We start from the raw sequence: 26,857 nt of genomic DNA, 5'->3' as shown, positions 1-26,857 counted from the left end.
GTCCACTCAGTTTCCATTAATTCTCCACAAAGCAGATACGAGTATAAGAGAAGCCACAATCTTGGCCTCCCTAAGGGACAAATCTACAACCTCCATCGATAATGAATCTAACCAACATTTCCCAAGGGGAATGGGGTACAATTAAAAAGGTTATAAGTCCTTGCACTACTAGAACCTAAGGGCGCCTGTGAATGAAACTGGCTTAAGCCCAATTAGAGGAATCAGTACATTTGTCTTCTCTTGGAACAACCCTGCTCTTACTGTTCCCATCAATTCAGTATAAATCTGACTGATCTTATCCAAGAAGTTAATAGAAAATTGCTCACAGTGGGCGACTGCCACCTCAGTTTCCAAGCAGAGACAGATGGAATTTCCCAGATGGTTTGTCACTGGAAAGTGCGATGCTGGATGAGACTTCACAGAAAGCATGGTAGAGCAGAACACCTTCTTGGCCTTCACCCATGTCATAGTGAGGGATTGAAAACTGATTCTGTTGTAAACAAATCATAATTGCCTCAACGGGCTCAACACCTCGTCCTCCTTAACTGCTTCAAAGGGTTGCAAATCTTACACTGAAATTAGTCAATATTTATCAAGAAGCCATCATGAGCATATCTCCTTATTTGGTAAAAAACTGAAGAAATAGATATAGTTGTCTTGCCCTACTGAACTTTACACTTAAATGAGATCAAGGAAAAACAAACATATAACGAAATAAAACAGGCACAAGACGGCATTAACTGTGGTAATAGTATTGCTAAGTTAGGTACATGCAGTAAGATCTCAGAGGAAACAGGAGAACTGGGTACAAAGACTAGAGGAAAATGCAAGGATCCTGGAAAGAGAGATGTGTATCATTCACTGATACTGCGGAAAAGTTAAAAAATTAATTTACTCACTCTTTAAATGTTATTTATTGAGCCCTTGCTGTAAGCCAGACATTGTTCTAGGTAGGAAGAATACAAAAATAAAAGACAAACAAGGAGCATACAGTCTGCAGGGGAGACAGACAAGTAAACAGACACCATCATATGATGAAAGCTCTTACCCTAATAAACCTAGAGCATCATGGAAATACATGAGGAATGCATATCTGTGCCAGACTGGAGGCTTTAAGGAAGGTCTCCTTTGTTGTGACTCTGAGCTAAGTCTAAGTAAGAATTGGAGTTAGTGTGATGAAGAGGGAAGAGCGGGGGCTTTGGGCTTCCCAGAATGATGAAATAGCAAGGCCAAAAGCACAGAGATGTGAGAAAAGAGCATATTCAGAGCTCTACAGGGAGTAGAGGCTGACTGAAACCTACACTGAACGTGGAAAAGGGGTAAGAGCAGAGGAGGTGAGTATCACAAAAGGCTTTGCCAAGGAGTCTGGGTTCTCTTGTGCCCTTTAGGATGATTTTAAGCACAAAAATTGCTAGTTTTGTTTAGGGAACACACTGTCTTTTGGGTAAAGAAAAAGGAGACAAGAAGAAAAGCCAGGAAGAACAGTTAGAAGAATAACATGTAATCAAGGAGGAAACGATGGAGGTTTCAACTAAGCAGTGGTAGGAGAAATACCAAGGAGAGAACAGACATTAAGAAAGCAGGAGTTATGGTACTTGGTTTGTAGAAGTGAAAAGGAGAATCTTGAAAGATGTTTGACTCTGAGTGGAAGGAAAAAGTGAGGGTAGTGTTACAGGAAATAAAAGAGAGGGGTGTGTGTGTGTGTAACTACATGTGTAAATAGACATTTGAGATGTGAGAGAAGGGAGAGGTAGAAATGGAAAAAAAACTGTGGAATAACTTATAGAATGAACTTCCTGCAGAGGCAGGAAAGAAGGTGCAAAGAGTTAGGGTCAAAGGTGACTAAAAGCTAGAAGTCAGGGAGAAGCTAGAGAGACAGAATCTGTGGAAACAGTAATAAACTCTCCTTACATCTGTTTAGTTGGAGGAAGTCAGTGGGAAAGGCTTGCAAAACAGCTGAAATGTGCTATGAGAGAAAGGGTAAAAAGCCAAGGTTAGAGATTTTTTAATTTAAATGTCATTTGTAAATTAGTAGCTGAAGCTTTGCAAGTGGATAAGCTCCCTGGGGCACTGGGAACAGAGGGAAAAGAGAAGAAAGGCCAGAGTGTTTTGGGAAACACGCACAGTTAAATTCAAAAGAGCCAAGACCCAGAGAGAGATGAGAAGTAGAAAAGTATGGTAGTCCTCAGCCCAGATTAAAAGGAATATTAAGAAGGAGGATATCATTCACAATGTCAACATAAATGAAAAGAAATAAAAGACCCCAAAAGAAGTCATGCCTAGGCAAAATTATAAATTATATCATTGAGATGGTGAAGATGGGAGGTTATGGGTGGAATCAGTCAGAATGCTTGTGGTAAGGAAATTGTTAGACTAGATTTTTATTTTAAAGAGCATTTATTGAATACCTATCACATGCCAGGAGCAGAGGTCCAAAACTGAATAAGAAAGATTTTTAAAAGACCTATGTCCTCTAGAATTTCAACAACAATTTGGAAATTACTTTCAAATTCACTTCATTATTTTATCTTAGAGGCTGTCTTGGCATGGCTTCTGCAGACATTTACCCTGAGACCCATTCAAGTGCAAGTAGTTCATTGGGGATATAACCTCAGAAAAATTCAGTAGAAGTGTGGAGGAGAAAGCGGGAAAGAGGAAAAAGTCCATAAAGGGTGTGTTATAAAGCCAACTGGAGCTCGATTCCACTGGCAAACTCTCAGAGACAGTGTAGAACACTTCTCATATTCTAATGGGGAGGCGAGGAAGCAGGGGTATTTATCCACCAACTTCTGTCCATCACTGGTTGAGGATTACTTCCGGAAACTTTAATTCTCCGCATTTCCAGCTTGCCTGGCTTGCAGTTGAGTTTGCTCCTGAGACTGAAAAAGAGTCCTCAAATAGAAGGTCACAGATGTTTCCACTAGGCAGCCTTTGACTATACAGGTGAATGCTGAAAACTTAGGGTTTGGGATATATTTGCTACAGGGTGTGTACAACATGAAGCCTGAAGACTCTGGCAATGAAGGAGATCAGAGATTGGTACTGGAAGAGTGAGTACTGGAAGGGGAGAAATGGAGACATAACAATTCTAATATTTTCCTATAACGTGGATCTGGAACCTCTAACTCTTTCCTCAACCACATTTCTATGATGACAATGATCTCAAAAATTTTAAGGTGAAACTAATGCATGGATTATTTCATCATGAAGTCAATAAAATGTTGTCTATAGTACCCTTTATGATGTGTATTTCCTATTTGTAGAATTCAATGTTACAAATGCCCTATGGGAAAATAAAACAAGATTCTATTCTGATTGAACAGCATAAATAAAATAAGATTTCTCTACAAAATTTCATTTGTTGAGTTTAACAGGTTGTGAAGAGTCTACTATTATGTAGTAAGTAACCTGGGACTTTCTATGTATGTTCTATTTAATTAAGCAAGCACTTTGCATGACTCCAGCAGTTGGCTGAATAAGACTAGTTGGCCAACGACAGCTGACATATTCAAAAGCAAGAGAGGGCAAATGTCACTTAACTTCCAGATATCCAACCTTCCAAAAAATCATTGTTGCTTGATACTTATTAAGCACTTACCATGTGCTAGCATAGCAGCAATTTAGCCTATTACAAAGATCTCTGTCCTTAGGAGAAAATGGAAAAAAATCACAGGCACAACATATAAACATAGAAATTCTAAAACACCTTCAAAACAGATATTGATCACGATTTAAAGTGATTTTTAAAATGCATCCTTTGTCAGTAACCCTTTGATATTTTCAGTGAATAAAGTTGCAAGACTTTCAAAAACATAAAGTTTGTGTCACCATGATAGCTTAGTTTAAGTTATTCCTTGCCACAGAGGTGGAATGTTGGAAAGAAGGCTAGACTCACCAACTGGCTAACAATTCATTCAGGCATGTAACGCTGTACCTGAAAAAACTGAAACTTACAATCTATCATAGAGCTTTGGAGCCTGTGATGGTGTCAACTTGGAGGGTGTTTTGGATGAGATTAACATTTGAGTCAGTGAACAGAATTCTCTCCATAGTGTGTGTGGGCCTCATCCAATCAGTTGAAGCTTGACTAGAACAAAAAGATTGGCCAAGACTGGCCTCCAGGAACAACAAACTTCATCTGCATTATTGGTTCTCATGGCTCTCTACCTGCCAGCCTTTGGACTAGAACTGCACTGTCAGCTCTCCTGGGTCTCCCACACTGCAGACTTTCAACCGGTCAGCCTCCAGAATCACTTGAGCCAATTCCTTATAATAAATCTCTGTCTCTCTTTCTCTCTCTTTCTATGTATTTATATACATGCATATACATAAACACACACATCCTACCTGTTCTGTTTCTCTGGAGAACGCCAATATAGAGTCCTTAGAAAATACTCAAATTTGAGTATATAAAACCCCCAAACACCAAAGGTCTACAGTTTTACTTGTTTAATTTGGAGTGTCTTTTTAGTTTTAAACTTGATAGATTTTAATGGGTCAATGTTTACGGGTGACTGAGCAGTAACAGTATTTAGTATTTGTTAACTCGTGCACACTACCTCATTTAGTCTTTCCAAAAGCCCTATAAATTAGATAGTATTTTTATTCCTTAGTACAGTTAAATTTCTAAGACAGTATTTGATTGCAAAATGGGTTATGGAATCAGACTGAGTTGATCTTGGGCTAATTATTTAACTTCCCAAAGTAGCAGTTTCCTCCTCTGTTATAAAGGAGACAAATATTATCTTCTCCTGTGCTTATGTAAGGACTAAATGAAACATAAAACGTGTAAGACACTTTGACCTACATCTGGCCCAATGAAACTATTAACTGTATGCTGTTGTTGCCACTATTATTAAACCATTAAGGCATGAAGTCTCTAACAAGATAATGAGATGTGGGCAAAAGACTCTTTATTTCTACATTCAGTGTTATATGATTCCAAGAATAACTTTCTGTCAAATCAGTTTGTTTGGTGTTTCTATACAGCCTATATTTCTTGAAATGTCCCATATACATCCAAATGCCTGGTCTGCAAAGGCTTCCTGCAGAAGGTGGCATATTGCTAACGCACTTCAAGATGGGAACTTGAAAGATAGAAAAAGGATTTGACATCTGGCATGGTGACTCAATTAATTACTGTGTTGGATTAATTAGTGTGCTGGATCTCCTGAGCCAACACCATGAGTCTGAGCAGAGTAACATTTACATCAGTTGGTGAAGAAGCAATTTTAAAGAGTGTGCTAATTCCAAATTTGATTCAAGGTTGGGTAAGGAAGGGTTAGTGGGCTATATATTTTATGATAAGGAAAATTTATCTTCATGATATAAAATACATATTAAAGTACTGTTCAAATTATAAAGAGGTAATAAAATTGTGAAGTCTTTGAATTAACTTATAACTGCTCGAATAATCTATGAAGTATTACAGGAAATACTTTGCCTGAAGTAAGAAAAAAGGAGCATACCTCTAATTATTGCATATTTTCTCCCACAGATTTTTATAAATTTAGAGTTCTTGTAAAGAAACCCCCAACCAATTTTGTCATGCTCAAACCAAGGTATAGATGCTATTGAGGAGGCAGTGTTGGTATGGTCTTCAAAAATGCAGATTCTGGAATCAAAAGGCCTAAGCCTTTATTTTCTTATCTATGAAATACAATTTTAAACAGAACCAAATTCACAGGGTTGTTCTGAGGATTAAATGAGTTAATCCATTCCCAATCCTCCTTTCAGTGTCTAGAAGAGTAAGTACGCAGTGTATGTTACTCAATTGTCCTACAGTAGTATCAGCAGTGGCACTAGTAGTATTTAGTAACATGAAATCAGAAGTAAATTCTGGAAAAGAATGTTACTGCAAAAGAAAAATATTTCTAAAGTATATTTTAGCAACAACTAAGTTTAAAATAGAGAAATACACTATAGTTCAAGGAAACAACACAAATCAAATATTTAATACCCAAGACAAAAGAAGAAAACTAGGGTATTAAGATTGTTTTCTATCAAGAACTATTACCCACTTCTGGTTTTTGATACCCAAAGAGTCTTTATACACTTCAAATAGTATCAAAAATTCTGAAAACTTCATTTATGTAAATTGAATCTTTTAAAAATAATAAATATGGCATAAAATAGCTTTTGAGTGGTATAGCAGTATTAAAAAAATAATATCATCTGTCTAAAAAATAGGAAATTATTTCACTGGAAAACTAAACTTTCACAAATAGGTTTATTTTCCATACTACAATTTAGCATAAGCTACCAATGTATAAGTGCCACTCTACATACATAGGTAATGAAATGAAGATTAATCAAAAATTGTGTTTTCATATAGATACTATTTTGGTATAGTAAAGGGGAAAATGTTCATCTCATATCAAGAATAGGTGTCACTTCAGTGGCAGTACATTTTTGGAGAAATATTAGAGAAATGACTAAACGTTGTGTTGGTGTCTGATATGCACGATAAATAAGATAAATATCTTATTGCCTCAAACATTTTTAAAACAATACTAGAGAACCAATAGAAACTCCAAGATAAAATGGGTTTCAAACAGCATTTAACTCAACCTTTGTTTAGACAATCTTCCTCTTGCCTTTGCCTAAGAAATCAGTTGAGTTAATATTGCTCTCTCAGAGGAATCAATAGAACTATGACAGAACTCAGCCAAGGCCTGCAGTGTTTGCAGGGCCACATCCCAAACTCGTTATGAAGTAGCTTTAATTCGACTACCATGAATTAAATTGCCTAGATTATTAAATATTTAGCCTGGACTATCAATTTGTTTGGTCCTCAAACACATGTGACATTCCCTACTTCATCCTTTTATGGATAAATACATGGATTTAGGAAGTAAAAAGCACACTCCTAGAATCTCACATGTTGTTTCAAAGTTTGATGACAGATTTTTCCTGTTTATTTCAATCATTACTTTTAGTTCAATCAGTAACCTCTGTCTTGTCCACATGGCACTGAATAAACAAAGATCCCCACATGTCTCAGTTTCTTTCATGTAATAAGTTGAAGACGCCATTTCTTTCATGTAACAAATTGAAGAAAGAATGCAATTTTGCTGAGTCCAGCTCATTTGTCAAAATCCCTGTGGAGGTTTCTGTCCCCACAGTGTGGATGGAGTTGTTTAGCAGCCACGAGACTGTTTCTACATCAAAGGCGTTTAGAGAGAAGGACTTCCATTGCATATATACAATTTTTGGTTCTTCTAAGGAATATAAAACATTTTCCTCCCCAAGTTTTATCACTTGTGTTATCACTTACAATAGGAGAGGTCCTAACGTCCTAACTCCTGGAACTTGGGAACCTTAATGTTACATGGCAAAGGGGAATTAAGAAAGCAGATGGAATTAAAGCTGCTAATCAGTTGACCTTAAAATAGGGAGATTATCCTAGATTACCCAGGTGGACCTGATGTAATCACAAGCGTTCTTAAATGTGGAAGACGGAGACAGAGGAGTCAGAGTCAGGATGTGGATTTGAGAAAGACTCAATCAGCCATTGCTGGCTTTGAAGATGGTGGGGGCCGTGAGCCAAGGGTTGTGGGCAGCCTTGAGAAGCTGGAAAAGCTAAGAAAACAGATTCTCCCCCAGAGACTCTAGAAAGGAACTCAGCCCTGTGGACACCTTGATTTAGCCCAGTGAGATTCATTTCCAACTTTGGACCTCCAGAACTGCAAGATGATAAATTTGTGTTGTTTTAAACTACAAAGTTTGCGGTCATTTGCTAAGGCAGCAATAGGAAACATATATTCAATTAAGAAATGAAGTTTAAATGTAACCAAACATCCCATCTTTCCACTACTTTTTAAAACATCTAATTAATCAGTTGTCCATATAATCTTACCTAGAGATAGACGTTCTGATCTCTGAACTTTCACAAAAAAGTTAACAACAAAAATTATGATGCTTATCATTCATCCTTGCTCTTAAAGGTACAAAGATTACTACCGAGAAATAACAAGGTTGTTTGTTTGTGTTCTTCCCGTAAACCTGTAACGTATGACACTAATTTGTGTCATCTTAAAAATAAAAGCATTTGTATATATTATTAAATGCGAACAGTATTAGTCTGGCTAAGCAGATAAAGCAACAACCTAATAAATTAGCTTACTAAACAACCATTTAGTATGATCAACCTGTTTCCTACTGAATTCTGGGTATATTACTGTCAGAGACAAACCACTTGGAAAATATTGAAATTTCGTGGTCCATGAAAAAGAAAAAAACTTTTTGTTGTGATTTCCCTGGGAAGCAAGGAGAGAGAATTTCTAAGCTACGACAAAATACTGAGTCAACCATTTCAGGACATCCACATACCAAGGAATTATTATTCAGGTCCATCTTCCCAGCAAATGGCCCCCAGGTTGTTCCCACAGGAAGTTGCTGCCGACTCTGAATTTTTCGTTCCCCGTCTTTCTGAAATACCTCCAGCTCTCCTGCAGACAATGAAAACAAGAGGCGTTTTAGAGTATTTTCACCGGCTTTTTAATAAACAGCCACCTCTTTTTGTGTGTTTGCTTTACACGCACAATATTCTCAGTACTCATATAAAGAGAATTAATTACGCTTGTCTGAAAAACAACTGATGTTGTTATCCTTACAGGAAATAAAACTTGTTCTTATACTTGTATTAAAATTTAGTCCAATTTCTTCCTTGTGCCTTTTCACACACATCATCTACTAAAGTCAATTCTATTTAGTAAGTCCTTAAGAACCAGACATAATAACACTTTCTCAAAAAGCACTGATCCAACGCCAAACAGATTGACAAGAAACATTAGGACAATGACTTAGTGTTAAAATTCATATTGATCACCAATGTAACTAAAAATTACCATTAAAGACATATACCTCAGGCAGTAACTTTATTATAGTTATTCAAGAGTCTTGGTGAACATCTGGACAGTTTTTGAAAGTACGTGATAATTTTCTGAAATCACTCCTAGTTTCAGTGGATAAAACATCCACATGTACAAAAAGTCGAGATGTACCTTTTCCCAAATAAAAAAATGCTAATCAAAGTCGTTACTTTTTTATATTGGGTGTTTTAAGTAAGATTCTACGTTACCAAAAGGATTTGCACAAAAACACTTAACATCCAGTTTAGGATGGTCTTCTTCCTTTCATTTCCTCCAGATTATTACTTTGGAATCATTAAAGGCAAATGGGAAGTGAAAATGGTATACACACTGGCATAAAGCAGAAACTCATCAAATGCTGGCTTAAGAAATAAATGAATGGATTAATTACAAAAATAAATAAATCAAGTTTCAAAAATTTAAAGAATGGCTATCAGCCTTAATCAGGAATTGTAGCCTTTCTCTTTAAATAATTAAATCTATGATATTTATGCCATGACAGTATTACCATCCATATTATCATACCAAAATTTTTATATTCTAAAATATTAATATTAATATAATTTATTGTTCTTTTTTAATGGTATTTCTTCTCAGCCTGCTCAAGAGGAGACATGAAAATGGGAGGGAATGGATTAAGAAGAAATATAAATGGAAATTCATATAGAATAGACAGCTGAAGAAAGTTCTAAATAAAATAGAATGGTTTTCACTAATTACATTTTCTAAGTAATATATAAGTCATGGTAGGTAATATACTATGAAATTTTGCCTTAATATGGCCTTAGTTTCTTTTCAAGTCAATAACTATCTTTACAGATATAGATTTAATCCTGATGCTTTGAAAGGCAATACCATCAACCTCAGTTCAATTATATCTCTTCCTTATTTCCCTACATTTTTGTCACCTCCTTTAATAGTTAAAATATCAGACATTATTTTTTGTGTTTGTATTACTGCTCATCCCCAAAACCAAAATCAAAGTATAGAAACCATAATAAGCTAAAATATTGTGTAATGGTTAAATTGTGTTTATTATGAAATATAAATTTAGCTATATCTGAACAATGAGATTCAATGAAAACAATTCCAAGTTCACAGTAAAAATCTAAATTCAGGGACTACACCCCCATTCTCCGTTCTTTTCATACTTCCTTCCTTTCCCACTTGTCAAATACACTAAAAATGGAAGAACATGCTAAACTCATGAAGACATACCTTCCATTTTTTTTTCATTCTGATGTATCAACAGCTAAAGATGATCAGCAATGAGAAAAATGGCCCCCCCAAAATTCAGTAAGTCTGAGCATCTGAAATACAGTTTTACAAATATAATGTCTATATTAAATAGCATATTAGTGCTTAAGTATCAAACCCTGAAGCTTATCCAGAGTCTAGGGAATGGAACAATAATAATTTGTCTTCGATATACAGAATAACAAACCCATTTCTAGATTGCCCCTGAACATGTTTTTCATCCTTGTACAATCTTCTTGATAAATATTTTGGAATCAGAGGCCTTGTAGAGAAAATCCTCAAAGACAGACAGCTAACAATCTATTATGATGTCAAAAAGGACTCAGTGGGAAATATCCCTCAACATATACATGCATATTCATATGTGATAATGTAGTTATTTAAATCTTTAGGATAATTTTTCTATTTGAAAAGGAACTGTTTAGTTTCTATTTGATAGGAGTTAGTATTTTTCAGCCATACTTACATTCTAAACATTTCTTTACAATTTACCATTTAAAGATAAATACTTTTAAACCTCTCAGCTAAACACTATTTAAGAATTTTCTTTTCTACATAAAAATGATGCCCAAATAATTTGCTCGTTTTTATAAAAAAGAGTCATGTCATATTTAAGTGATACCAGAGGAATCATGAGAATCTTCGAAAACCCTTTAAAAAAGTAATTCATCCTCTTTCTGCCACTGACATTTTTCATTTGAAAAGGGTTCAGACTCAGTCAAACAGTGACGTCTTATCTATACCTTGGATTTACAAGCAGGTCTGTCTTTTAATGGATTAAGAACTACAAACTTAGGGCAGATAATAAAATGATACCCAAATATCTACAAAGTTTTTGAGGTGTCTTTGACTATGCATTAAAATTTTAAGCAGACCAAAAACACATTTATGAGCTCTTAAAGATGGCCATTACAGAAAGTCCAGTAACTGTTCAAATTATCAAGTCAATCTTTTCAACTTTATTAGACAAACAGGCAAACCCACTCTCCTTTCTTGCTTATCAAGAAGTTATTTTGAGGTCTGGAGAAATCTTCTCTGTGGCTGAAATAGTTAAATAAAAATATTCATTTATTCACTACAATGTTGTAGAGAACTGCAAGCACATTGCAAATAATGAGCATTTATACACTACTAAGGCTATATAGGTTAATGATAGGAAGAGAAATAAGACATTGTATAAATGGAAGTTATATTTAATTTAACATACATGCTGCTTAAGAGCATAATATTTTTAATTTTTTCAAAGATTAATAAGTGTCATGAAATAGAGGAAACATTATCACACCAAAAGTAAGATTAACTTTTAGCCCCAACTCTATCCAATAATCAGCTGAATGGCCTTGAACAAGTCCTATCTTTTGTGAGTCTTTGGTTTGTCATTGTTAAAGAGGGGTCTGCACTCCCTTGCTACTTGGTAAGGTGTTCACGACACCATGATTGTCTTTCCCCAGATATGATATATTATGAGAAGTGGAAAGGACACTGGGGTAGTGGGTCAAAGACCCAGGTCCCAGCACCAGGCTTATCATAAATGGATGTTTGATTTGAAAAGATCAGAGATTTCAAAGTCAGAAAGCAAAGCTCCAGTTGTTATTTGATTTGCTTGTTCATTCTCTTTTGCCTCTATTCATTAATTTATTCTACTATTATTTATTGAGTATCTACTAAATACCAGACAGGGGGTTATGCCCAGCCATAAGGCAACAAACAAAACAAGTCTGGACCCGAGACAAATTTCAGGAAATGCAATCCATAAGGCTTGGGAAGTAGAAGCCATAGAACTTAGTGATTATGTAGATTTTAGGAGTTAGGGAAGGGAAAACCAACAATGATATTCAGTATTTGGCTTGGGCAAATGGGCCAATGGTCACATACCTACTGAGATAAGAAACAAATAAAAAAAGACTTAAGGGTAAGATGAGGAGTTATAGTTTGGAAATAATGAGGTTGAAGTGGCTGTAAGGAAGTCAAGAGGGCAGGTAAAAGCGCGGGGCCCAGAAGCAAGATTTTGATTGGAGTGATAAATTTTGGCATTTATTCATTAATTAAAATCAGTTTGAATATGGTAATAAAAGCCATACGATTGTTGATCTAGGAGAGTGTGTATCATGGTATAATAAGATGAGCTAGGACAGAGTTCCAAGGATCTTCAAAAGGCAGAATGATGAAGCAGCACGCGTTGAAAATTCAGAAGAAGTGCAAGAGAACAGAAAAGAAACTGGATATGATACCACTGCAGCCAATGAACTGATTGAGAATTTAAAGGAGGCAGGATCAATCAAGTAATCTGAAAATTTATGAAAGTAAGCAAAGCACTGCAAAGATTCCTTCTGATGAGATGGAGATCATGGAAATATGTAATGAAAGAAGTTTTGTAGAATGGGAAGCCAGAACACAGATTGGAATGGGTTCAAAATTGAATTGAAGAGTAAACAGAAGCCATGTGATGCTGAGCAAGTCCCTTAACATCTTGATCTTCAGTTTCTGCACAGAAAATAGGAATTACAATATCATCCTCATCTAGTTGCTGTGAGGATTAACTCAGATTACATACACAAAATATATAATAAATATTTACGACTTCACCAAAAAGAAACTGAAGCATTCTAAGAGTGTGCCATGCTTCCATCATCACATCTAACCATTCACCAGTGTCTGTGCTCACACTTGCTCTTTAACACCTCTATCCAAAAATCCTCCCCATATCTTGACTTATCTTCCTTTCACGTATCTCCCAGGTTCACCTGTCTTATCAGCAATTCCCAGGTTTTTATCAACTCAGATGTAGATGACCAACCAGCTTCAATTCACTCTGCAGCTCCAATTCTGGCTTCAAATCCCCGCCAGGATAAACTTATCAAAACTCCACTTTCATCATGTCACTCATTTGTGCAAGTTCCTTCACTAGTGCCCTTCTGACCGTGCCATCTTCAACATCTATGCCTGAATCATTTTTTTTTTTAAAGACTGGCACCTGGGCTAACAACTGTTGCCAATCTTCCTTTTTTTTCTTTTAAGGATTGGCACCTGGGCTAACAACTGTTGCCAATCTTTTTTTTTTCTGCTTTATCTCCCCAAACCCCCCCTGTACCCAGCTGTATATCTTAGTTGCAGGTCCTCCTAGTTGTGGGATGTGGGACGCCACCTTAACGTGGCCTGACGAGCGGTGCCATGTCCGCGCCCAGGATCTGAACCCTGGGCCGCCGCAGCTGAGCGCGTGAACTTAACCACTCGGCCACGGAGCCGGCCCCTGTGCCTGAATCTTAATACCACACCAATGTTACTCTACAATGCCTGCCTCACTTTCTGTTCTGCTTGCCAGAATACATTCTTATTCCTTCTAGTCAGGAAAGTCCTCCTCACCGTACCTTCCTCCTCATCTACAGTTTAACTTCCGCACCTTTCTGACAATTATTCCTGCTACCTGGCAGACACACTGTCCTCCTGGCTGCCTTCATAAACCCTACTAATGTTGCAAGATCAAACCCAAAGCTATTCTCTTTCATCAAAATGTCCCTGAACTCCAGAACAAACTGTTCTCCTCCCCTCATACTCTCATGACGTTTATAGTCCAACACCACACAGTTTTGCATTTAATTATTCCCTAGTGGTTTCCCCTTGATAACTCTTCACCTCAAAAGGAGTATAAGCATCTTGAACAACAGGTAAATTTTTTTGTGTCTGTTTATCCTCTAGCAATTAGTATAGTTTGTGACATGTGGTAATTGCAAAATAGAAATTGAACATAGTTGATGGGATAAAAATTTTCATAAGGTCATAGACTGTATTTTAGTACAAAGTTGATTTTAAAGACAAAAAAGTTGTCAATGTGTGTCTTCTCTTTGTTTTACAACAATCACACATTTTATTTGTTCAACATTTTACTACATTAACTCATCTTCAAAATACGGAGCAGGATGAAAAATAAAGATTTTCTTCTCTGCTCAGTTCATATTTTTGCAGCTATTCTTCAAAAAGAAGCCTTATTTTTACATGCTGGGTAAGTTCACACAAAATATTTGAGACACATAGGATGGACTAATCAATTTTGGTAAAAGATAATATTGTTAGTGCTGAGGGCTGTTTCTCTTATCTTCTTGATAATGCATACTTTTAAAAGTCTGTGATTACTCAAAGACTTATGATAGCTTCACTTAAAAAAAAAAAAAAAAAGCCCTAAGTCAGACATCACTACCAAACACGCTGCAGCTTTTAAGATATCAACCCACTTTTTTTCCCAAATAAAAGAAATTCACGGATGGAAAGAAATCCTTAAAATCAAGAGAGAGATACTCAAATCTTTTTTTATTGAAGGTGCTATCAAGCCATTGTTTTGCTTCTATTTAAAAGGGTCTTTTGATGCCTCTCTAGAAAGCAAAGTATATGAAAACTGTAGACACCAAAGGAGAACAGACAAGACGTGGACCTTTTAGCATAGTTATCAGCAATCATACGCCAACTGAATTCAGCATTAAGTTGATGACACAAATGTATACGGTATTTACAGAACATCCCTTAACTCCAGGCTCAGATTTCATAGAAAGACATGGTTGTAAGTAAATGAGATGATGGAAGATCATATTTCATTTGCTGAAAATAAACTGTGGATTGGTTTGAACTTGGTTTTAAATATATAATCAAATTTTAAAGCAGACCACATGACTTAGCTCATAATGTTTATCACGTCTTACTATGGCAGAAGGCTATAGTGTCAGAACCCATATTTATATTTTCTTCATGGTTGGAAAACATTATACATCATGGTATCAAACATGGACAGCCCCGAAGTCATGCTGAGTTCAAAAACCGTTCAAAGATTCTAAAAATTTCAAAACATTTTCAAAGTCAGCCAAGGTGGCTGAAGTATGGCAGAGCTCTTGCTATTTTATGGCTTAACCATTTGACAGCTGCCTGCCAGATACATGAGAATGTTAGATGATCATTTTACTGCTGATTATCTTCACAGCCAAACAGCAGTCTTGCCACTACGTGTATTTCCTCAGGCATTAATAACAGCATATTTCATCTGCATTTTAAGTCAAAATAGTGCCGTTTATGTTATGTGAGGTTGCTCCATCTCAAGGCATGGTTCGGCACAGGAAATGATAGCTCTTGGTTAGTGGCTACACATCGCCTTATAGGGATACCTTTTCTAATTTTCCTCCTCAATTTTTGAGTCATACAGTCATAACACACACTAAACTACAGTTTTGAACATAAACTTGAAATACGACATTCCCTGTTCAAGTACTCCAGTCAAACCCTGATAAATCAGGCTGGCCACACGGCGATCTTATCCCTTCTGACTCTTTAATAAATCGAACCTTGTAACTTCGTACTGTTGGAAGTTGTCACTAAATGAAATTGTGACCTTATCCGGCGCATGAACTTATCCCGCTGACAACTACATTTATTGTGTGGATAAGAAAGAAAAAAAAGAAAGAAAGAATAAAGAAAAAAATGAGATATTTGATAATTCTGATCTTAGCCATATGTAACTCTAACAGATGGGATCTTTTTGATGTTCCATTAATGATTTGCCAAAGACGAGTCTCTACTTAGAGAAAAATGCTCACCCTAGGTAAGTGCTGGGGGCACTGCAGATGGTAGGGGAAGTGCATGAAGAGGTACTGGGTGACAGCAGCGAATCCGAAGCTATTAGTCTAACACAAAGAGCCCTGAATTAGCTTGTAATTACACTGGAAAAGATAACATAGTGGTGGTGGTAAAAGAGAAACATTCCGTTTTCACACGATGCATTCAATGCCTAAAAACTCTAAGACACTGGAATTATCTAAAGCCCAGAGCAAGTTAAAGCACTGCATTTCTCAAGAATACAAAATGCACCCTTTGGCTATAGTTTCCAAAAAGTCACAGAAATCGGTGTATCCAGCATTGTTTAGGAAGCAAATTTACATGCATATGCTACCAAATATTGGCATGTTTTACAAACTCAAGAAACTCTTACTTATTCTGCTAGCTGGACTTAAGGATGAATTCTGAGGTTATTATATATGTCTGCATATTGTTTCTCTCCTTAGGTCCACTGAAACCTTCAAATCCTTATCTTAAAGATAGAGAAAAGGAAGAGATAAAATACAGCTCTAGGTAGTAACGTCATAGGTAATAAAATAGAAAGTTCAAGATTTTTTAAAACAACAACATGATCTGAAATAACTAGAAAGCCTTCACCTGCATATTCACGTACAAAATAAGTTTTATATACAGAGACCAGGTTCAAGATTGGGAGAAAGAAATTGCCATATTTTGCCCTTTGTTGTATGCTCTATTTATACGAAGAAAAAACCCTCAGCTCATCCCAGGTGTCTGAAAATATTCACCTGGAGTGCGACTGGCTTTTGCAAACGTTTGGAAAAGTCATTGGAAGGAGGAGCTGCAGTTTCTGGATACTTTTCAGCTGCTGGAAGAAGGAAGGGGGGTCACCACTCTTTGCTCAAGAAACCTGGCACAGTATGCTTCCTTGCTGCCAGAAACCCTCCCTGACCTTCCAGCCAACCCTCCTTGTCACAGGCTGACCCAACACCACTTCCTGATTCAAATCTTGAGACGCAGAGGGAGGGTATGCTTTGGGAGATATGCTTAGGGAGGAATCATCATGGATGTGAGAGGTCTGGGCGAGCAGACACAGGAAACAGCAGTGGAGGAGCAACAGCCAAAAGTCAGTCTACCGGCGGGAGGGCCATAGAAGGGTCAGGGCCTGCAGAGCACCCGTCAGGCAAGACTCGTTTTCTCCAGGGGGAGAAACTCTAAAAGAGAAACTTGGGGTAAAAATCAACCACAGATCCCTTCAATGAAAAAGAAGCAAGGAGTAGCTTTTAAAAAACATTTAACATAGAAATTCAATGGACCTCACTGGTTCTAAATTTTAGGCAGTATTTACTGTTGTCTGTTAAAACTGCATGCTTTCTCATGGGTTGCATTTATTAATATAGAAAATAGTTGGCGAACAATGGAACTTTTCACAGGTCATTGCTGATATTTAAAGACCACATGTACTTGTTTACTGGCTTATGAGGTATTTCTTTAGCTTAACACCCATAATAAACCAAAATATAGTTATATTTTTTACATTGTAAAATGGTATAGATGGGGATGAAAGAAAATATACTGACAAGCTTTACCAGATAAACATTCAATTTTTCTCATAGATTATTTTTAATGCTTTTTAGTGAGGAAGATCGGCCCTGAGCAATCTTCCTCTTTTTTCTTTTATTTTTTTCCTCCCCAAAGCCCCGGTACATAGTTGTATATTCTAGTTGTAAGTCATTCTAGTCCTTCTACGTGGTACGCTGCCACAGCACAGCTGATGAGTGATGTGTAGGTCCACGGTCAGGATCTGAACTGGCGAACTCCAGGCCACTGAAGCGGAATGTGCAAACTTAACCCCCCCAGATAAACATTCTCCAGCATTGACTGTGATTAAGACTAATTTTGTCTAGAAGGAAAGGTTTATATGAAGCCCCATTTGGGAGTGGGAATGTGACTTTTTGGGTCACAATATTAGAGAACCAAAGGATGTCAGAATGATTTGACAGATGAACAAATAATATGAGAAAAACTATAGCATTACTTTGAAAGCTTCTAATCTAATCCAGGGAAGTAACAGTGCACTATAAAGTACTCTTAGCCAATAATAGAAATGTGCAGAAGACTGGTCTGAAAGTGGTATTCCATTGTAAATTTGAAAATTTTTATCAGGAGAACAAATGTACAGGTATTACTTGTAAGAGTTTGAAATAATAGAGTGGAAAACAGAACCACAGAGACTAAAAATTTAACATGCCACCAATGAATACAGATCATATAATACTTGAGTTGATGCCTAACACTACTGCCAGCACATCATATAGAAGACTGAAATGTTTTATGAAGCCTTGATGTGGGTTCCCTAATTTGGAAAAATAAGTACTGTGCAGTACTAAACACTGAATCATTAACTATATCATCCACTTAATTTTCTTATTGAGTGGCATCTTCAAGAAATACAATATTCATATATATTTATTTAATTTGAAAATGCTTAGTCTAGGCCATAATACTGACACAAAGTTTTCATCTCTAAAGTCTGAACTTGTATTGCTGAAAATACTATCAGTTTCAGAAAATACTTCCAAAACTACAATTCCTAAAGATCAAGCAAATTGCAGTCATTTAGCTGCAATTCTACAGTCTTTTATTAATGCCTGTATAACCTCACAGTTGCATATATTAAGTTATACATAACTGACAAGAGAAATTTTGCCAAAAGCAGGCTCCTTGACCCTGTTTCTTGGGTGCAGTACATAGTTGATGTTTCTGTTTTTTGAAGGCCTTAGCTGTGTGGCATAATACTTAAAATACCCATCATGAGTGTTATGCTTAAACCCTGCCACCTTGTGAAGTCCATCTGTCACCTCCTGATGAACACTTCCCTGATTCATACTACCTCTCCGTGCCAGAAGTCCAGAGGTGATCTCTGCCTTTGAACTCCCACAATATTTGGTTTTAACACTAACATTCCTCATCATTTTCTTCCTAATAATAGCGATTTGTATGTATTTATTACCTTTCGACATGGAACTTTATAGATACCCCACAAAGCTTTGTACCTGGTAGCGCTGCAGAAGATATAAACGCACGTGTGTATCTGCATGTGTTCACTGCTCTGGGTTAAATCATTGCTTCTGGAAAGTGTTCAAATCATTCGATTTTGTACATACACAATATTTTTTCACTTTACAACAAACACTTTAATAGTTACTTCCCTGAGAAGTAAGCAGACAGAGTAGGTATAATTTTTACCATTTTACCATCATATTTATTGGGCTGGGACTCAAAGCTAAAGTAACTTATTTAAGTTCCAAAATTAGTAGTGAAACTAGGGCTCCAACTCTAGTTTTCTGACCCTCTCATCCTCATTTCACTTTATCAGACTGGCTCTTTTAAAAAATTTTAACAACTTAACTAGGTGGAAGGATTGACCTCAAGCCCCAGTATCATATCAGCAGCCATTAGAGTGGATTCATTTATGAGATTAGCTGCCAGTCAATTTGGAAAGCAGAATGTGAGTGCCTGAAGGATGGGGCCACGGGGCGAGTTTTGAAGGAGGCAAGGTGGTAGAAAAGATTAAACAAACAAAACACTAGGAAAGCATTACAGGAAAAAAATCTGTGGCAAAATTATTGATTATCATAGTTCACAATAAACTTTTACATTTCTGTGTCAAATATTTCAGAGAGAAGAAATCTAAGATACATGGCTTTAAAACAGTGGAGTTTCGCCCCTTACCTTCAATGATCATTCTTCAGAGAAAATATTTAATTATTCAATAAACTAAAACAAAAGACGGAAAGTCTGATTAAATACGGCATGTCATTACTAGCATGAGAAATGATAGAAACTTTTCTTCCTAAGAGTACAAAGTGACAAAGTCATTCTGAACATTCTGAAATGACTCCCCATGTTTTCATCTGGTTGATCACACTTTTTCCAAAGACAACTTTCTGATGTGAAATTGTACATAGTGATTGCAAACTAGAAAATATGGCGCCCCCACATTCTGCAAACTTGTAAAATGTTTCTATATCTCATATTTAACACACTTAGTGGGTTAAGCAGGTATATGTTCAAAATATATGTTATTCTTCTTCCCTCCAGTTTCTCTCTCCTTTTCACTTACTTTCCTTGGATCTTTCCATTTTCCAACCTGAATATGGGATATAGAAATACCAGATCTTGAAGAAAGAAAAGAGGAAAGAGAGGGAGAGGAGGGGCAAAGAAGGCAGACAGGCAGGCATGCTGGCTGATACTATTACTCATGAGTGAAGTTTCCATAAACTCACAGTTTGCTGCTCAGATCTAAGGTTTGATCCTTGCCTCCAAAGGGAGGCAAGAGCCTCTGCAAACATCTTTTCTGTGAAGTGGCCTCTCATAGGAAGTCTTGCATATGCTCATTTGGGGCATGGCCCAATAGAGCTATGATAACTCACCGGGCATTACACTTTTGCAGGCAGAATTATTTCCAGGACTCTTTTATTCATAAAACCATAGTCAGTTGAACTTTAATTAAAGAAGTGTTCACTCATTCAAAATTATTTGTTAAACACATAATACCAGCCACAATGCTTAGCACCGGAGATATAAACATGAACCCAATGTAAATCTTTTCCTTGTGTGACTTATTCTAAGGATGGTGAGACAATTATGACCCAACATATAAAGTTGTTGGTAAAGGTAGAAGATAAAATTTGACCAAAAAGAAAAAAAAAAATCTAAGACAATCGAAAGAAATCAAGAATGGCATCTCAGAGGAGGGAAAGGTGGCAAAGGACAGGATAAGCCATGTCTTTCCCTTAATCAGAAACAATCTCTTTCAAAAATGAACACAATACAATGTTAACATGAGCATTTAAACACACTTATTACGTTACAAATAAAATTGTTTGTAAGGCAGAGGTTCAATGAATTAGAAAGCATTGCATTGAGATAAAATTACTGCCAAATCAGAAGAAACAAATGACTGAAATTTGTTGTAAAAAAGGTTTAAGATCATAGAAATTGTAACTGCTGGCAAGAGTTCCTGTTTTTCACTATTGTAAGTATGTTAATTTTAGAAAAAATGGTATTTCTAAAAATTGTTGGAAAAGATTTTGTAAGCTGCCTTCATCTTAAATAATATTAGCCTTTTCTTATAAAATATTTTCAATATTAGAAAAATGTTGTTTACTCTTTTTTGGTAATTCCACTTAAACTCCTGAAATTGAGATAATGATACTAGAAGCTATCACCTCAAGCACTTCAGATCAGAGCGATGAGCTCATCTCTAGCGGATCTATCACATCCTCTCAGTTTACAGTGCCTAGAGATAAAAGGGACCCTTTTCATCGCGTGTTCCTACGACAGACTAGGTGTAGTTATTTGTTCTCTAACATGTGAGCACATTCAGAGGGTCAGGAACCCATACCACCCATGTGTCAGTTGTCATACTGTAGTGGCTGTGTGTTTCCGTGATGCTGAAAACTATGCCACCGGTATTTCAAATACCAGTAGGGTCACCCATGGTCGACAGATTTCAGCAGAGCTTCCAGATTAAGACAGACTAGCAAGGAGGAGCTGGCCACACACTTATGAAAAAATTGGCCACAAAAACCCTATGAATAGCAGCGAAGCATTGTCTGATATAGCACTGGAAGATGAGAAGACAGCATAAAAAAAGACCAGGCAGTGTTCTGCTTTGCTGAGGATCACTAGGAGTCAGAATCGACTTGATGGTACTAACAAGAAATATATCAGAATACTCACATAGTCAAAAAAATATTAAATTTAAAAGATATTTGTAAAACTCTACTATGTAAATTAATAGATGTTGCCTACAAATCTCAACAGCTCTTATAAATAAATATTAGAATCTAGAAAGTATGTTTGGAATAATGTATATCTGTCAAATATCTATAAACATGTCCATTGGTGCCATCCTTCAAAAAGGCTAGTTTGGGGCTGGCTCCATGGCTGAGTGGCTAAGCTCACGTGCTCTGCTTCGGCGGCCCAGGGTTTGCGGTTTGGATCCTAAGCATAGACCCACATACCACTCATCAAGCCATTCTGTTGCAGCATCCCACTTAGAAGAAGTAGAATGATTTACAACTAGGATATACAACTATGTGCTGGGGCTTTGGGGAGACAAAAAAAAAGATGAAGACTGGCAACAGATGCTGGCTCAAGGCCACTCTTACTTATCAAAAAGCATACCTTTAAAAAGCACTCAAACATTTTTCTTAAAAAACGTTGCATTAAAAAAAAAGCTTCTTTGTTTTTAAAGGAAAGATGAGTACAGATGTAAAGATAATTTGGACTATGCTGTCAAATAAGTTACGTCTGATTTTCTCTCTAGATTCACTAACGATTAAAACTATGGATAGTAAACAGCATTCTGTAAATCCACTCTGGTGTCTTTATTTTGTTCATTTTAAGTATGAGTTATCTGGAATACAATTAAAATATAACAGACATTGAGCTATGGAAGTAATTAGGCACAAGTCTTAATCTAGAGTCAAAGTAATGATTTTCCATTGCTAAGAACATAGGCTTGAGCCCTTTCTTTCAATTTGTAATAATAATCTATAATAGTTTCCCCCCCACCAAATGCACGAGTGTCTCACAATTTTGTATTTTCTCATATGATGAATCTGATCCAAAAAAGGGGAAACCATGATACTTTTATGAGCATACTAGGAAATAATTGCATATATAGATAATAAGGAGATGAACAATGGGACATTCTTAAATTAGCTTTGATAAATTCTTACAATGATTTCATAAATCAGTGAAAGTTGGGATTACATGTACTCTTCAGATTCAATAATTCAGATCACACGAAAAAAAACTGTATGGACCATCCTGAGCACCAGCTGTGTATCCATCGACTTGCTGCTACTTCCTATGGGCATTGATTTAATTTCCTAGTTGTTCCTCCTAAATTTGTTGTAAATGTGAAACCACATAGGTAAAAGACTCTGTACAATGTCTGGCCCACTGTAAGTATTCAACAAATGTTATAAATTTCATCTTAGTATTTTATAGCTGAGAATAATTGAGCAGGAAAGTGAATCATATGGATAAAAACTACTTGCATTCAAAATACAGACTTGCTTGATAACCATAATTACCCAAACTAGGACCAGATGAAGAAAAATCGAGGCATAAAAGATCATTCTGAATACAAATGATGACAGAAGCAGTTCCTAGAGCTCATTCTACCCACACAGGGAATGGACAACTTCAAGCCATAGTAACCTCATGCTGGTTTATTTTTTATCTTTTATTTTTACTTCATAGCTAAGCCAGGCAGTGCTACATAGCTGTGAAGGGTAACATCAAACGTAAGTCACCCAGTCCATTTCTAGATAACCATGATTAACCGCTCCACTGACATTATCATGAAATTATAGAGTTCCAGAGAGGAGAAAATAAGGAACATGCTTATATATTGCTTTAAAAAACCCTTGAATAATCACATTAAAACAATGAAAAACATTCATCCCTACCTTACTGTCCATCATTACATTTCCCTCCTCAAATATTCTCAATTGTAATATAACTAAGACAAAATCTGTAGCATTTATTGAGTGCTTATTACGTGCCAGACATTACATTGAGTCCTTTACCTAATGTTCTCACTTTCACAACAAAGTTAGGAGTAACAATTGGGAAATAAATTGATGCCTATGGTAAACCATTTAAATGAAAATAAAAGCATCTTTATTAGTTATCAATCTCTTTTATTTTTGAGAATACTGGTCTTTACTTTTTCTAAGTTACTTAGTGTAGTGGTACCTATTACCTTCTTTTTCTTTTTAATTCAATAGAACACTTCGACTCAAATTGATGCAGTTAAATGTTACAATGTGAGAGAGAAGAGTTGACCAAGATTAAAGAACAGCTACAATCTTCCACTACATGAAAGATGGCTGCTACAAAGAAACAGAAGTCCCTAACCCTAACAAACACTGCTCTACTGAATAGCAATGATTAAATGTATAATGGGCAATTATATTCAAGTCAGGGACAATGGTAATTTCTTGATGGGAAAATGGCAGTATGTGACATATAAACAGACATTCACAACAATATTTCTTCAAAAATATTAGTTACTATAATCCCTCACATTTACATATCTCCCTTTATCAAAATCAAAGGTTATTTCTTAATCTGAATCTTGTGAAAATGCAGATTTATTATTACTATTACTATCATCATAATTGTGGCCATTCTGGCCAACAATGTGATTTTCTAAACCAAGGACGTTAAATCTAAATAAAGCAAATCTTCAGGAAAAAATAGGATTTTTAAAAATACATTAATTTATTCTTTTGAATTTTCAAAGCCAACAAAGTATGAACAAATCAAAGGTATTACACAATGACTGTATTTCCCACTACTTATTACTAACCCATGCAGGTCAGGAAAGATTCCTGAGGTTCTGTAAGCAAGCTGTGGGAAAAGTGTGCGGCATTTAGTTCTAACCCATTCACTTTTTGATTCATTCACTGAAGAAACATGCAATGAGCATCACTTTTGCATATGGCCCTGTAATCATTGGGCGTTTGAGGATCACTTTCCTTAAATAATTTTACTCAACTGAGTATCATTAAATAAATACTTCAACCCAGCTTGTGTCTACAATAAAGCAAACACTTCTACTTTTATATTTAATTGCAACCATATGAGCCATTACACCTCCGTTTCTCCAGAACATGGAATTAGAGTAGATAGAATGTTTTTAGTTTCAGCTTCATTCTATGGAATTATAATCAAATAGGCAGGAGCAGAGCTAAAATTTGAAACAGGAGCTAGAAGCAAGAGAAATAATATAAACAAGATTTGAAATGAGACTACTTAATAGAATAAATTCTAAAACACATAAGAGAAATTAATTTACATACACACAATGCAATTACAAGAAAAGAAGAGGCCAGCATCATTAGGGCAGGGCGAAAGAAGACTCCAATTACAAATCGTGGTGATCCCCACTTGACCTCTCTTAGAATATTGTTAGTCATAAATACATTCTACTGTATGAAATGAAAATGACAGATCTTCATTTCTTTTACAAAGACTCTAATCTCCACGCTAGGAATGACCATCCCCTAGATAGTGCAGACCACTGTGGTTTGCCTACTCCTATAATTAAGAAACTTATTTTGAAACATGCTATTTTATTTTAGAATTTTACTATCTGGGAAACCCAAAGCCTCTAGTTTTGCAATTCGTATAGAAATATTGTGTAGATTACCAAAGGGACATAAAGAGGCAGTCCTCCAAAATGTCTCTTGACAACCAGTCACTCTCAGTTAGAATTGTTCAAACTCTCCTTTCTCCTTTTGCATCACCATCCATTAGAGTGTCTAGCATACTGTAATGTGTGTGTATACATGGGTATGCCTGACCAATGTCAATGATAATGTCTGGCTGACGATTAACAAGTTATATAGTTCAGGAAAGAAGATATTATGTCTAATCAACTTTGTTCCTATAGTTCCTGGTACCATACCTGGAATAAAGTCAGGATTTCATAAATATTATTTGAATACACAGAGGATGGAAGGAAGGAAGAAGGAATCTATAATTACCTCAACAAAAATTTCAGCTAAAAATACAGATTTATAACCTCACAAGCCCTTAAACTACTAATTTATAATTATCAAAAACAAAGCCAACCAAATGGACTTAACCCATCTAACTACAGATAGAATAATCAACAACTGAAACAAATATAGAATCTGTCTCCTTAGGCTTTTCACAATTATAAATTATGAGAAGAGAAATTATCTTGAATATTCAAATATCCAACTCATTAATAGAAGAGCTGAAAACAAACAACATGATATTTCTCTTTTCAATATTTATCACTTATTTGTAGAACTTCAATATTTGTAACTTCTATCAATAAATAAAAATTAATTACAACAGCTGCCAGAAAATAATTATTCATCATAAGAATTGTTTATTGCATAAAAAATAAAGTATTCTGTCTTTGGAGTCTGATTTTATTCCTGCTGAGTCTAAAAAAAGTAATTTTTAACAATTTTTCTCAAAACACTACTTTTGAAATATTAATATCAATTACTAATTCCCCAATACTCAGAAATGTTTATCAACAATATTCATTATTAATCTTCAAATATCAGTTTGTTTAAGGAAGAATGACTTTCTACATTTACAAAATATTAGCAATTTCTTCAAAATGCAGGTGATTTAAATGGCATCTGGTGTCCATTTTCTCATCCATTCCTTTTCGTGAGATTCAGATGCTATACCGCGGCGCATAAAGTCATTACAATACTGCAATAAAATAGTGAAATATGAGAAATAGACTGCCAAAATGGATTTAATCTACTACACTGTTTTAAATGGAAATATATTGTAAGATTATACATTTCATAAAATGGCAACACAGATATTACTGCTCCCTGGTGACAGATACTAAAATCTCCATTTATTTGGCTGGTGTAGGTATGGCCTTAGGTGCACACCTACAAGTGAATTAAATCTAATTGCTTGCAGTTTCCTTGGAAAGTACTGCCTTTAAGCAAGATGTAAATGCATTTAAATGGGTATGTTCATCCGAAACTCTGTTCAATAAGTCAAGTGTTTCTTGCAACATAAAGATTCTGCTTTGATCCAGGATATTCATGATAGTTCACTTAAAAGTACACGCACAGCATGGTGGAATTGAAAGAGAATATGTTTTGAAGTCAGATGGACATTGGTTTGAATTCCAGATTTGCAGCTTAACAACTGTCTGATAGGATAGGTACGGTGAAACGGAGAATATTTATAAAAATGAGAGAAATAATACCTATCATGTGAGAGTCTTGTAATAATTAAATAGAAAAATATGCATGATAAGACCTAATATAAAGCACGCACTTCAAAATATTATATCAGAAATTATATTAAAACTTTTTATAGGTTCTGTAAGAGTAGAATAAATGTAGAATTTCGTTGGTTTACAAATAAGTACCAGATGCCTAGTTTTGAGACATGGGTTCATGTTTTAACTTTGGAGAAGAAAAATTTGAACTTACAGGTCAGTCTACAGTAATAAAACTACCAAAACTGCAAGTTACAGGAAACTGTTTCAAAGTCATGTAATGGTATTGAGAGGAAAATGATGCATAATGTAAAAAACAAATTCCACATTCATAAACATTTTTTCAAGTTAAATG

The 26,857-nt window shown here is 35.8% G+C and overlaps 1 protein-coding gene across 5 annotated transcripts in view; it reads right to left on the bottom strand.

The window, feature by feature from the left end:
- The window catches only part of ZFPM2 (zinc finger protein, FOG family member 2), a 438,154-nt gene that overhangs the window by 210,376 nt on the left and 200,921 nt on the right, over nt 1–26,857 (bottom strand). For all 5 annotated transcript variants that reach the window (XM_070481467.1, XM_044780829.2, XM_044780831.2 and 2 more), the window contains one exon: nt 8,332–8,450. In XM_070481467.1, the coding sequence (XP_070337568.1) occupies nt 8,332–8,450 (119 nt within the window). The remainder of the gene's footprint in view (nt 1–8,331; nt 8,451–26,857) is intronic.

Source organism: Equus asinus, chromosome 12 (assembly GCF_041296235.1).
Source record: "Equus asinus isolate D_3611 breed Donkey chromosome 12, EquAss-T2T_v2, whole genome shotgun sequence".
Classification (NCBI taxonomy): Eukaryota; Metazoa; Chordata; class Mammalia; order Perissodactyla; family Equidae; genus Equus; species Equus asinus.
This window is presented reverse-complemented; position numbering and strand designations above follow the sequence as displayed.